This window comes from Mesoplodon bidens, assembly GCF_964165515.1.
Source record: "Mesoplodon bidens genome assembly, chromosome: 5".
Taxonomy (NCBI): Eukaryota; Metazoa; Chordata; class Mammalia; order Artiodactyla; family Ziphiidae; genus Mesoplodon; species Mesoplodon bidens.
In genome coordinates this window covers 114,906,570-114,920,054 of record NC_138161.1, presented here as the reverse complement: position 1 = coordinate 114,920,054, position 13,485 = coordinate 114,906,570, and the positions used below count along the sequence as shown (strand labels likewise).

The 13,485-nt window shown below is 51.3% G+C and overlaps 1 protein-coding gene across 1 annotated transcript in view; it reads right to left on the bottom strand.

Moving 5' to 3' along the window:
* Positions 1-13,485, bottom strand: part of ADCY5 (adenylate cyclase 5) — a 154,173-nt gene that overhangs the window by 24,521 nt on the left and 116,167 nt on the right. The window contains exons 9-12 of the mRNA XM_081235070.1: positions 11,677-11,699; positions 10,608-10,752; positions 9,210-9,307; positions 7,166-7,253 (exon numbers count right to left, since the gene is read on the bottom strand). Coding sequence (XP_081091196.1) covers positions 7,166-7,253; positions 9,210-9,307; positions 10,608-10,752; positions 11,677-11,699 — 354 coding nt within the window. The remainder of the gene's footprint in view (positions 1-7,165; positions 7,254-9,209; positions 9,308-10,607; positions 10,753-11,676; positions 11,700-13,485) is intronic.

Genomic DNA, 13,485 nt, shown 5'->3' with positions numbered 1-13,485 from the left:
CTCAGCTTCTTACTGTGTGATCCTGGGGAAGTCATCAAGGGCTCTGAGTTTCCTTATTGGTAAACAGGGAATATCTACCTTCCAGGGTGGTAGATTTTCCAGGGTGGTTATGAAATGATGCACTTGAAAGTGCTTTGAAAGCTGTTAAATTCAATAGAAAATTTACTTAATATTTGCATTTTAAAGAGCTAGGTTGCCGATAAGAACAAAAGTCCTTGTTTCTCAGCAAAGGAATTTTTGGTTTCACAGCTGTGGAAAGTGTTTTGGCACTAGCATGAGGATCTTACTCTGAAATGGTATGACAGGTGGCTTCTAATCTTTGCCTGCTTAAAATTTTGCCATTTAATCCCCCCATCCCCCGTGTTGCTTAAACCATTTCAGTCCCGATCACCCTATCCATCAATAGAACGGCTTCTTTCATCAAGTGTAATGACTTGATTTAGACAAAACTTATTAGAAGATGGTAAAGCCTTTATAGAAGGTGGTTGGGGAACAGTATATGCACACAGGCTTCCTGGTGAACCTGGGACCAGGAGCCCCACAGGGGCCACCCACAGAAGAACTGCAGGCTATTAAACAAAATCCAACCTGGAATACTACAGCTCAGCGGTCTCCAACCCCCGGCCTGTTAGGAACCGGGCCACACAGCAGGAGGTGAGCGGCAGGCGGGCAAGCAAAGCTTCATCAGCCGCTCCCCATCGCTCGCATTACCGCCTGAGCCAAACCCCACCCCACCCCACCCCCATCCCGTCCGTGGAAAAATTGTCTTCCACGAAACCAGTCCCTGGTGCCAAAAAGGTTGGGGACCGCTGCCACAGCTCTAACATCTAATAAGTGATTACCTCAATGCATTGCCTTTTTACAAGCCGCTTTCCCTTGTCACCCTTTCAAAAGACCTGCTCTTGACTTAAAGTCTCAGCAGAAACCCAGGAATTGCTGCCTTTTTGAAGTCTCCAGAAGATTTGACATCCTGCCCTGGCACTGGTTTATAGAGTATCTCATCTCCTGTAACAAAAAGTTCATCTGTATGTTGACCCCAAATCCCACCTTTACTAACCCTGGTGTGGACAATAAAATTCTTCACCTGGAGTAGAATCTCCTCGCAGGGCTGCTCTACAGCTGCATACAGATCCTGGAGAGCATTTTTATGGAGGGATTATTGTGTCTGTGCAAACCAATTGCTCAGTGCCTGTTCACCATCAGAGCTCAGAAAAAGAATCAATTTTTTTAAAAAGTACCAATCCCAATATGATTAATCCAAATCAATTCAACTTGAAAAATGGGAATGGCGACACAATTAATAAACCATGACTGGGGTGAGGGACAGTTTTGATCCTGGCCTCTCAGGAAGTCTCCAGGCAAATCAATGACCTCCCTGGGGTCCTGGCTCCCTGTCTGTCATGTGGGACCAGGGTATTGCAGGGATGAAAGAAGGTGATGAAATCTGACAGCAAAAAAAAATGTAAGAAAACAGACTTTCTGACAAGGAGCTAATAAATGAAGCAGCGGCTCCTACTTCAGAAAAATACTTTTAAAGATATGAAAACTTCAGAACAAGACAGGAAGGTGCTGACCAGTAGTAGACCCTGACTACTGCTCTTATCACCTGGCCTTTCAGCAGTCAACTGGACATATTAACAAAGGCAGCGTCCTGGAGGGGAAGGACTGTGGGCTCTGGAGTCAAGAACCATCTGGGTTTAAACCCCAGCTATACCACTTCTTAGCTCCGGGACCTAGAGAAAGCTGTCTAACCACTTGGAGCCTCATTTTCCTTATCCGCAAAGTGGATATAATAAAAGCCACCTTAAAGGTTTGGGAAACACTGCTCAAGGTGGCATGGCTGGGCTCTGGACCCAAGATGGCTTGACTTAAAAGCCATGGGAGGAACCTAAGATCTCCTTCCTGAGAATGAAGCATTCTCCACCCCCAAACGAACATGTGCCTGACAGCAACACATCCTCTTCAAGTGGACAAAGTGTGACCCCGAGCCTCTGGAAAGGGGAGTGTGGAGATTCTGAAGTCATCACAAGACAGAAGCCAGCTGGGAGGTGAGAGGTACTGGTTGAGGAGTAGGGCCCTGTTTTAGATGCTGTGGACAGGAGTCAGGAGGGCGTGGTAGGAAGGAGAGCCGGCAAGGCGGGACTTGGCTAGCTTCAGGCTTCGGGGAGGGGAGAGGAGCCTTTTAGGTGACTGCACAGAGCAGACAAGGGCCTAGAGGAAGCCCTGGTCAGTTTCCAGGAGGTCAGACAATCAGGTCCAGGAGGTCAGTGGGAGACAAGCCAAGAGGGAGCCAAGAGCAGCCTAGAAGATGAAAGAGATTTAAATATACACACACACACACGCACGCGCACGCACACACACGCGGCCCTATAGCTGAGTACTCCTTCTGGGCCTATCTGTACCCAATCCTCAAACCGCAGGAAAGCAGAGCTTGGCCTTCTGAGTGAGAACGTGCTAATGAGCCACAGGAGAGAAAGGGGGCCCAGTCAAGTGCGGGGACAGAAGGGAGCCACTCTCTTCCACCCACTTGGGCGGTGGCAGCAAAAGTGCTGGCACTGTCAGGGGCAGGCCTGAGCTGCCTCACAGGATGAGGGGCAGAAGCCACACGGGGACTGACAGAGCAGTCAGAGCTGGCCAAGGAGGGAAGGGGCTGCACTCAGGAGACGCGAGTGAGCTCGCCATCCCTGGAACTAACACGGCAGAGGCTGGCCCACCCCTTGCAGGGTTATGCAAAGGGGTTCCGGCCTCAGGAGGGTGTCTGGGCTGCTCAGTGTTCGGGCCCCTACCAATCTGAGATTCTTTGAGTTTTGGGACCACATGTGACGGCAAGAAGGGATTTAGCACGGTTTTCTCTGATGAAAGCAGCTCTGGAGCCCAGATGAGCACCGATGCCAAGGGAAGGAAGGAGTGGTGTGTGCAGATGTTCAGACTGGCCCTCTAAGACAGCTTCACCAGAAGGACAGGCTCAGGGGATGATCCTTAGGACAAGGCATCTCAGAGACAAAGGGGCTCCAGAGGCCAGCTGATGCCGAAAAGCGAGACCAGGACTGTGGGACAAGATGAAGACCAAGGCACAAAATTACCCTCACTGAGAAATCTAGGTGTGTGTGTGTGTGACCTGGGCCAAGCTGTGTCAGGAAAAGATCATACAGGCCCAAGATGAAAAAAACAATCAGAGCCTTCAGTGAGCAGTACATTTCAGAAAAACAGAAAGGACCCAGGAATTGCTCCCTGACAGACAGCTAAGATGACTACATTGACTAACTCAGACCACACTTTCTTCACGTTTCTCTCTTCAAAAAGGATAAAATATGGATGATTTAAGAAAGTAAGTCCAAGCTGTTTTGGGGAACTGGAAAAGTAAATGAAACAGAGAAAGAGACCATGTCTGACAGAACCGCTTGGCTTTGGATCTGCGGAGCCCATAGCAGGCAGGGGTAATTTAGGAACTGCTGTATCTCATCGGAAAGCCACTAGCCATGATTTCTGAGAAATCGTGGAAATCAGATGAAAATTGTCTGAGTTCTGGCAAATCTTTTCACAGGGAAAAACAGAATGACACTGGAAATTCCAGTCCAGTCAGCTTCACAGCAGTACCTGAAAAGGTGATACAATCAACTTTCAGTCAGTCGGCCTGCAGGCAGTGTGACAGGGGAAGGGGGGCCAGGCCGCCCTGCTGCAGAGATGCCAAAAGGGAGACTTACCCCGTTCACATTTTACTGTGCAGTTAATCCACAACACAAAGAGGAAAGAAGACTGATTATTAACTGGAAGAGGAGTTCATGCTACAAACAACTGCTCAGGTCGGGGTCTACTTTCCAGAAAGTGGATAAATGCTGAGACAATGGCTTCTCAGAGGCTGTGAGAGAAGCACACAGCTAGGAGCCCAAGATGGGTATTAGTGTCTCTTCAACTCTTGGTCCAGATGAGCAGGTTTCAGGCTTGGTAAGTCAGAGAGCACTTTTTTTCTAAACAAACTCCTTACAGAAGCTCTACATCTGCAAGATGGAAGAAGCAGGCTCCTCTGGTGGAAGGGTATGGGGAGGTGGGCAGAATGGAGTCGGGGCAGGGAGGGGAGTGTTCCATCCACCGGCCTCCCCCTTAGGAAACTGAGGCCTCAGAGCCGTCAGAAAGATCACTGGGCTGGATGAAGGAATTGAGAACAAGATTATTGACTGTGACACTGATTACAAAATAGGTAGATTCTATAAAACACAAGGAGGCAGGAATGACTTTTATAAATAATCTCTAACAGTGGCAAAAAGAATTCACTAGGGCTTCCCTGGTGGCGCAGTGGTTCAGAGTCCGCCTGCCGATACAGGGGACACGGGTTCGTGCCCCAGTCCGGGAGGATCCCACATGCCGCGGAGCGGCTGGGCCCGTGAGCCATGGCCGCTGAGCCTGCGTGTCCGGAGCCTGTGCTCCGCAACGGGAGAGGCCACAACAGTGAGAGGCCCACGTACCGCAAAAAAAAAAAAAAAAAAAAAAAGAATTCACTAGACCAAGGAACTAACTTAAAATGGCCAGTGCAGGCAGGGCCCGTCCCTCCCCTCCCCACCTCCTCCCCCTCTGCTTCCTCCTCTTCTCCCACCAGCAGATACACACGCAAGTCAGGGAACACAAAACAAATGAAGTCCATGAAGCTCAGGTTCACCAACGCAGCTAATAGAAAAGAGAGAAGCTCGGTTCCAGTTTAAAAATTGTAAACAACAGATAGCTTTGATTCTGATTTGAATAGCCTAATTAAGTGCCTCAGATGAACAAACAAAACAATGACTTTGCCTCAGTTTATAACTTAAGATTCTCTTTGAGCGTTCAGCAAAAGAATGTTTAAGAGGGCCTTTTAGCTACGGTATGCTTTTTTTTAGTTGTTTTATTGCAGTAAGATATATATATAACATAAAATTTGCCAATATAACCATTTTTAAGTGTACAATTCAGTGGCATGAATTGCCTGCACAAGGTTGTGAAACCATCACTGCTATTTATTTCCAAAACCCTTTCATCACTCCAAACGGAAGCTCTGTACCCAGTAAGCAATAACTCTCCACTCCCCCTCCCCCAGCCCAGGCTATCCTATAGTCTACTTTTTGTCTCTATGAATTTGTCTAGAGTAGATATTTCATATAACTGGAATCATACAATATATGCCCTTTTGTGTCTGGCTTCTTTCACTTAGTGCAGTGTCTTCAAGGTTCATCCATGTCGGAGCATGTGTCAGAATCTCAGTCCTTTTTATGGTAGAACAATATTCCATTGTATAGACATAGCACTTTTGTTTATTCATTCATCTGTTAATGCAGTGGTCCCCAACCTTTTTGGCACCAGGGACCGGTTTCGTGGAAGACAATTCTTCCACGGACGGGGTGGGGGGGGATTGTTCAGGAGCTAATGCAAGCGAGGGTTCAGGCGGTACTGCGAGCGATGGGGAGCCGCAGATGAAGCTTCGCTGTCTCACCAGCCACTCACCTCCTGCTGTTTGGCCTGGCTCCTAACGGGCCAGGGCCATGGATGTCCGAGGCCCGGGGGGTGGGGACCCCTTTGTTAATGGATACCTGAGTTTTTTTCCACCTTTTGGCTCTTGTGAATGTACGGCGTGCTTTTATAGCCATGAGAGGGAAGAAAGTGGGCCTGTCCACTGGGGGAAAAGCAGGCTGGGGTGCCTGACAACGTCAAGACCAAAAGGCAAGAGGGACTGAACACAGAGCAGGAGGGAGGTCATAGCCTTGAGGAAGGAGCTGGTGGAGAGGCAGGGAGCCAGGATTAACCCCTACAGTGCAGCGAAGGAACTGGCTGAGCACACTGCTCAACTTGCCGAGTGACCCTGGCCGGTCCTGCCCCTCTCTGGGCATCCACTTCTGCACCTGCTCAGGGGCACACTGCAGCACACCAGATGCTTCTAAGGTCCTTCCAGTTGTGACAATCAGTCCACCAAGATCTTGACCATCAGATGATTAAGCAGTTTAGAGCCTAATGAAGGACTCTATTTGGAGGATGGAGCCAGAAAGGGGACTTTGGAGATGACAAAGGTCCAATCCCCCAGGAAGGAGAACACGGTGCCCACCGCAGAGGGTGTAGGGAGTGCTGGCAGGGCCTGGGCCCCCCAGGGGCTTGGCTCCTAGTGAGTGTCAGGGAGGAGCAGAGAAATGGTTACAGCAGAAGCTAGAGAGGGCTTGTCTCTGCTGGGACAGAGAGGTTTCTGGAACCAGGCTGGCCCCATCAGGGAATTCTTTTGTGTGTTTTTTTGTTTTTGATGTGGACCATTTTTTAAGTCTTTATTGAATTTTTGTTACAATATTGCTTCTGTTATATGTTTTGGTTTTTTGGCCGTGAGGCACGTGGGATCTCAGCTCCCGGACCAGGGATCAAACCCGCACCATCCCACGCCCCTTCCCCCCCCCACCCCGCCCGGCATTGGAAGGCAAAGTCCCACCACTGGACTGCCAGGGAAGGCCCATGGGAATTCTTAAACCAGTGGCGAAGGAACTGAGGAAGAGGCTTGGTGGGCAAGGCAAACAGGAACCTGAGTGATTTCTACAACAGACCCTAATGACCTGTGGTCAGGTCCCCTTGAAGGACACAGCTTGGGTGGCGACACAGCATGCCTAAGAGACGGCGTGGGAGAAAAACACAGAACAGGGTCTCACGCCCATGCTACTAGCTGTGTGGCCCTGTCTGAAACAATGAACCACTCTGGGTCTCCCTCTCATCTATATGATGGGCAGCTCAAAAGCCATAATCTCTATGGCCTCCCTCCAGGGCCATTTCCAGGGCACATTGGAACAGAGAAGGGGTGTCGAGAGGGAGCCCTTTCACACTCATTCTTTCAGCAAATGTTTATTGACCATTGCTCTGTGCCAGGCATTGTGCTACGTGCCCTTCCTTTGGCCTACCTGATACCCAGGGGACAGACAGAAGAGAGAGCAACAGTATCTCCTTGCAGAGATTTGCAAAGGCTAACTGAAACAGCCAGTACAAATAAGGCTCCTCAGACAAACTACGCCCCCTGCAGTCTGGCTTGCTGCGAATGCCAGTCACGAGTTGTGATCCAGCATCAGGTGCTTGGATCCCAGGTGGGACTCTCCAGCCCCTGGGAGGGGCCCTATCAGTGGGCTGGGAAGGGAGGGAAGAAGGTGACTGGGGTTCAAGTATAAGCTGGACTCACCTTCAAGCAGGAGTAGATCACGGACACAAATACCACCAAGGTCAGCAGCAGGAAACAGGTCAGGTAGAAACTCAACATGAACACCGAGCTGGAAGGAGAGAGGAGGTGGGGAATTCTGGGGCTCTGAGAGGCCCCGCGAAGGAAGCAGAATTTGCTCCATTTCTCCTGCACCTCCTGCCCAGTCTTGGGTGCCTGGCCCCTGACTCACTGAGGAGGGATTACTGAGGCTTATGAACCGATGCGGGACCTGCCTCCATAACGGTCTGGCTCCTGCCCTTCCTCCCGGTCTTGCCACTTTTCTGGGGGAGCATAGTCCACACAGGAGCCAAATGAAGAACGGGGTGACACCTGCCCAATATTTTGCCTAATTCTTAGCTCTCCATAGACTCAGTTCATTTAGCCTGGAAGGACCCATTTTAAAAATCACCTGGCTGTTCCCTCTAGGTAGTCACTTATGGCCTGACAAGTAACTCTGAAGGCTGAACACTGGTTTAATAAACGGCCATCATTTATAGAAATGCATTTGTCAACAGCCCAACCAGCTACTCTGAGAAACAGCAGTGACATGTCCCTTTGGAGGGCAGAGCCTCTAAACCCTGTCCCCTTCCTACTGCCAGGCCACACAAGTCCCGTCCAGCTTCTGTTCCCCTAGTCCCACCCAGCTCCACAGCAACCGTGTAAACTGCAAGGATCTCCTGCTGCCTCTCCTCACAGAGGTAGATCACAGGTGAGCTCAGTGTTCACAAAGGGCTAGTATCCTGGGGCGGGCGAAAGAACTGCAAGTGACTTTCCATCCGGAGCCTGCCGTGGCCCTCCTGGGGCAGGGGCTGGTCGAGGCACAGCACTCCCTACCAACCACAGGAGGCCCCAGAAACTCCTTCTCCCTTTCAGGGAGTGAGACAGCCTGACATGACAGGTGTTGTCAGCAGGTTAAAGGCAAGTGGAGGACATAAGAAGGCAGGTGAAGGCCTCTAGGGAGGCATCTTTGTTCCAGGCTCCCCCAGAAGCCAGCACTTAGCTGCCTGAAACAAACAGAACAGGGGAGAGAACTCTCTTCAGAGGGAAAGAACCTTTAAAGTAGCTTTTAAGGCTTCCCTGGAGAGAGGACCGCCAGAGAACAACCTCCATCCATGCCTTAGCAGCTCCGAGCTGTGGCCAGAGGAGGGAGTGAAGCTACTGCGGGCAGAGCAGGGACCTGGAAACTAGAGAAAACCCCCTGCACGCAGCAACAAAGACCCAACACAGCCAAAAATAAATAAATAATTTTTTTTAAAAAAGAACAATTGTTCTATCTAGGGGATGAGCGTTGATTATATTAATTACATTTCTGTATGTTTGAAATACTGCATAATAAAAAGTAAAAAAATATGTGTTTATATATATATATATATATATATATATATGTGCATATATACATATATATACACACACATACATACATGGAGTGGTTATCTTTCTCACTTAGCCGTGACCCTACCATGAATGACTACCTAACAAACACTTCATGTCCAACAGCCCATTTCAGAGTGGTCCCCTTGGAAGCCACAGGCCTCTCTCAGTGACACAGCCAGTCCTCAGAAGATTTCAGGAACACCTCTTAGAGAAAAGTCTTCAGAATCTGAAATCCATTCTTTGAAATATCTGGAGTAGCATAAAACCCTTATTTTTTAAAGATATACTGTTTTTTTGCAAGAACCAAAGGTCACGCAGAAACCAGCTTGGTGAATACTTTGGGTGACTCAATGGGCAACAGTGGTTTGTGTTAAAATGGGATGAGAGGATGAAGTGGAGAGAAGGGGTCTCCCGTGCGCTGGGCAGTACCCAGACAGAAGTTTTCCACCTGCAATGAGCACATGGCCTACCCATCATGGGGGAGGCAGACTCTTGGCTTCCTGGTCTCACTGAGGACAAGTCTGTAAACTTTTCTCCCTGCCTAAGTAAACTCAGCTCAGACTCCCGCCTCTGCTCTCCTACCTGACCTCCCCTGCCACCCCTGGAGCCCCTGCAGCCAGAGGAGGGAGCCCGGGAGGGATGGGGTACTTACTGGGGCACAATGGTGATCTGGACAAAGCAGATGAAGAGGAAGACGAGCGAGGCACATGCCACGTAGGCACCGAATCGGTCATCCACCTGCTTGGAGTACTGAGAGGACATGGGCAGGGTGAGTGGGCGGAGGCACCTGGCCCTGTCTGCTCCAGCCCCCCTCCACCCCAGCCACACCCGGGACAGCACACTCCCAAGACTTGGAAGACCCAGTCGAGAACCAGCCCTAGCCTTAGCTCTCAAGAAACCAGTCCACTCACTATATGGTGGTGCCTGTGGGGAGGGCCGTTGAATTATGTTAAACCAGAAACTCTGCAGGCTGGGGCACCATGAGAATAATTCATAATGATCATGGCTCACATTCCTGAGCACCAACTACATGCCAGAACACGTGCTGGGGCTTGCAACCATCACTGCGCAGCCTCACAAGAGGACCAGGAAATAGGCACAGGACTGCTGCTATTTCTACGTCAGAGATGAGCGAGCTGAGGAGCAGAGAGGTCACTCGACTTGTCCAGTGTCACAGAGCTCATCTCCAAGGTCCTGACTCCCAGGCCCCACCCTTCCCATGACACCAACCAGCTGCACAAATAGCCGTGCTGGCAGACAGTCACCCAGAGAGGGTAATCCATGAGTCAGTTCCATTTACGCTGGTAAACAGACTAAGTTCCCTTCCCATAATTCTTCCCTCCTGATTAAGCGTGCCTCATTTGACCACGGCATGAGTTCACAGGAGCCCATGTTGACGGAACACAAGGGAGACCCTGTGACATGTAGCAAAGACCCTGGACCAGGGTCTCGTTCTGGCTCTGTCACTACTTCACTGGGTGGCCTAGAGCAAGTCACCCAGATACGCTAAGCTTTACTTTCTCAGTCACAATTTAAGGAGATAGGACAAAGAGCTCCTGAGTGCCCCTTCCAACTCTAATGCTTTGAGTTTCCAGTGTGCCAAAAGCAGCTGGATGGTCCATTGGGAACTATAATAATAATAATAATAATAATAATAATAATAACAATAGCATAAAAATAATACAAATAGCAATGTTTATTGAACATCTACTATGTGGCAGGTACTGTTTCATGTGTTTTACATACATGGATATGTTTAATCCTCACTATGACACCATGAGGTAGGTATGTTAAAAATCCCCATTTCCCAGATAAGGAAACTGAGACACAAAGAAATTAAGATGTATCCTTTTCCACCAAGAAAGTCTCCCTAAAACCCCCATTTCCTGGGTAGGGCAGCATCAGAGCTGGGAAATGGAAGTGACAAGAAGGAGCTCTTTCCAGGGCGGAGACAGCGGGGGGAGCCGTCCTGTTGCCTCCTTCCCCTCCCCTTGGTCCTGGCTCTGCACCGGGGTGGGGGTGGGGGGTGGTTCCCCCCAGGGTGCTGTACCTTCTTCTCTAAGTCAGGTTCCCTGAAGGTCAAGAGGAACTTGCGAACGTGCTCAGATCGTAGCCTGTCGATGCTCCTGGCGTCAATGGCACGGCCCAGGAATTCATCCACTTCATCCTCGGGGTTCGCACTTTCCTGGGCGTTCCTGGGGAGCAACGGGCGCAGACACAAGACAGGCTGACCACCAGGGGGCGCCTCTAGGGGGCTGGCTCAGCCCGTGCACCTGCACCCATCAGAGGGGCTTGATCAGCTCTAGTAAGGGGTGGGGAAGCTGGGATTGACACCAGGATGGCCAGAAGCCCAAGTACTCACATGCGCAGAAAACTGCCCAAGGCTCAGACCCGCGGGCTGGGGAGGGGGGTGCCTCACTGACAATAAGGATTTTCTAACCCTATTGATGTATTATTAAATGATAATGATAATATGAATTATTCTCAAGGGTTTGTTTTTCTCCTACAGGTAACAGTCTCTGCTCTTCGCTCTCTAGCTGTACTGAATTGAAGGCTGAGACCAGGAGGCAAGACATCTGCCGCAGGGCCTGGGAGCCACCTGGCTGCTCTCGCCTGGCCCAGGGGACTCTCTGGGAAGCACGTTTCACAATCTTTGGGTGCTGAACTAAACACTCTACTTGTAGAGTGGAGCCCAGTCCTCGAGTGGGATTTCTGATAGCCCCTGAGACTGGGGAGTGGAGGAGAGAGACAGGCACATTCCTTCAGGGTGCTGGGACGTGACCAGGCGCTGGCGACCAATGTGCAAAGCCTGCAGCTTCCTGGGAGCCGCATGTGTGTGTGCGCGCGCGCACATGCATGTGCTGAGTGTAGTTGTGTGTGCATACGTGTGTGTGCGCGTGGAGTGGAGATTATAAATGGGGGACGCCCAGGCCCAGCCTCTCTGCCGGGGGCCTGGGCTCCTCCACTGCTCGTCTCTCAGGTGCAGTGGGCTCTGTTCACTCCCAGCCAAGACTGCGAGACCTGGGCTCATTCTCCACGGAGTATGGAAACTGAGCTCCAGGCAGATTTGGAGACATTCCCCGGGCCGAGGGAGCTGAAGTGACGGACAGGTTACTCACTTGTCCTTGGGATCTTCAAAGCCCTAAAAGAGAGGGACGGAGAGAGGAGGAGAGGAGGATGAGAACCAAGGGGATGAAAACGGGGAGGCTGCAGCTCATCCCCTCTCCACAGTTCACCAGGAGCTTGGACACAGAGAACACTGTCACTCAGTCATCCCCTCCTTCCTTCATTTGGCAAATATAGCTGGGTTTGGGACAGGCTCCGCGCTAGATGCTGGGGGCGCACTGTGATTTTACTTCATCCACTGGCAAAATCCATGAGTCTAAGCTCTTCGTGTCCCCATACCCAATTCCTTGGCATTCCCCAAACCTTCCTTCATCGTCCTCCTGGACCCTGGGCTTGGTGGGTCCCCTCCCAATTCTGCGACTTACTCAGATGGAAATAAGAGAATCCGCCAGGCCGATCAATCCCCACACGCCTGTGCACACCTGTGCACACACACAGCTCATGCACACTCACCGCCCCCCCAACTCCCGCCAAGCACATATAAAATCTCCTGGGACTTTACAAGTTTTGAGCTTAAGAAAACTAAACTCTGGTTACCTGCAACAGCTTTTCTGGTATCTGAGAACCAATGTGTTCTTATAAGGCTGGAGCTGGCTGGGGACCCAGGAGGTGAGGAACCTGCCTGCCCCGGTTTGATTACTGTTCTGATGTTCACACACACAGGGCAGGGGTGAGGGTGGGAAGGGCCCTTACTGGTTGCCAAACTCAAGGCCCTACCTAGAGTTCATCTATAAAGGACTGAAGTGTGTCAGGGTCTGACCAACTGGGGCAGAATGGAGGGAGGGGCCCCTAAAATGGGAAGGGGTGGGATCTGGGAGGCCGTGGGGGAGGCACAGGCACCCCCGGACAGGCGGCGTCAGGTTGCCAGGACAAGGACAGAGGGTGGCCTCTTGTCCCTGTGGCCCAGCATGGAACGCACTGCTCGGCAGCCAGGGGGCTTGGCAAATGTCGGGGGAACCCAAACCCCAAATGAACACAGCTCTCTTCATTCCCACTGAGGAGTGGGGTTTATGATGCTCTTCGCGAGTCGGAGCTGCCAGGCTCCGAAATAGACGTGGGGCCCATGGGCACTGAGGTGCTGTCTATCCTCCTCACCAGCTCAGGGCTCCCAGGGGCCTTGGCAGCCCCTAGTGCCACATCCAAGCGCCCAGCTGTGGGCTCTGAGCTCCTCCTGGGCTGCCCAGTGGTTGTCTTCCTTTCTCCTCGTCCTCTGAGAATCACCAAGCCCTCGGTCCAGGCTGCAGGGCCCCGCCCACCTCACTGTCCCCACTCGAGGCTAGAGGAGTTGGGGTCTCTCATGTGAGTGCCCCTTCTGGGGGCAGGCAGGATCTCTAGGGCACAAGCTTGAGTGGGCAGCGGAGAGTCCGGACAGGCCAGTCTCTGCAGACCATGGCGAGGGGCTGGCCCGCTGATCTCCACCAGAGGGGCCGGCAACGATTTTACACAGAGGACATCCAAGCCATATTATGCCTACGCTGGTGTCTACAGCTCGGAACTATACCTGAAACATGTCTAATGAACCTCTCTCTGACTTCCTCCAGTGCTCCTTTGGTGGTTTGCAGGGGCTGGTGCTGGGAGCCAGGTCTGCTCTAGGCTCCCTGGGTGCCGGGCTGGGGTGGTGAACTGCCCGCAGTCAGGGAACACTTTGGTGGATAAACCATGGTAAAGGGCCTTTAAGAACACAGGCCAATAAACAAACAAACAAATAAATAAATAAATTTTAAAAATGGGCTTCCCTGGTGGCGCAGTGGTTGAGAGTCTGCCTGCTGATGCAGGGGACGCGGGTTCGTGCCCCGGGTCCG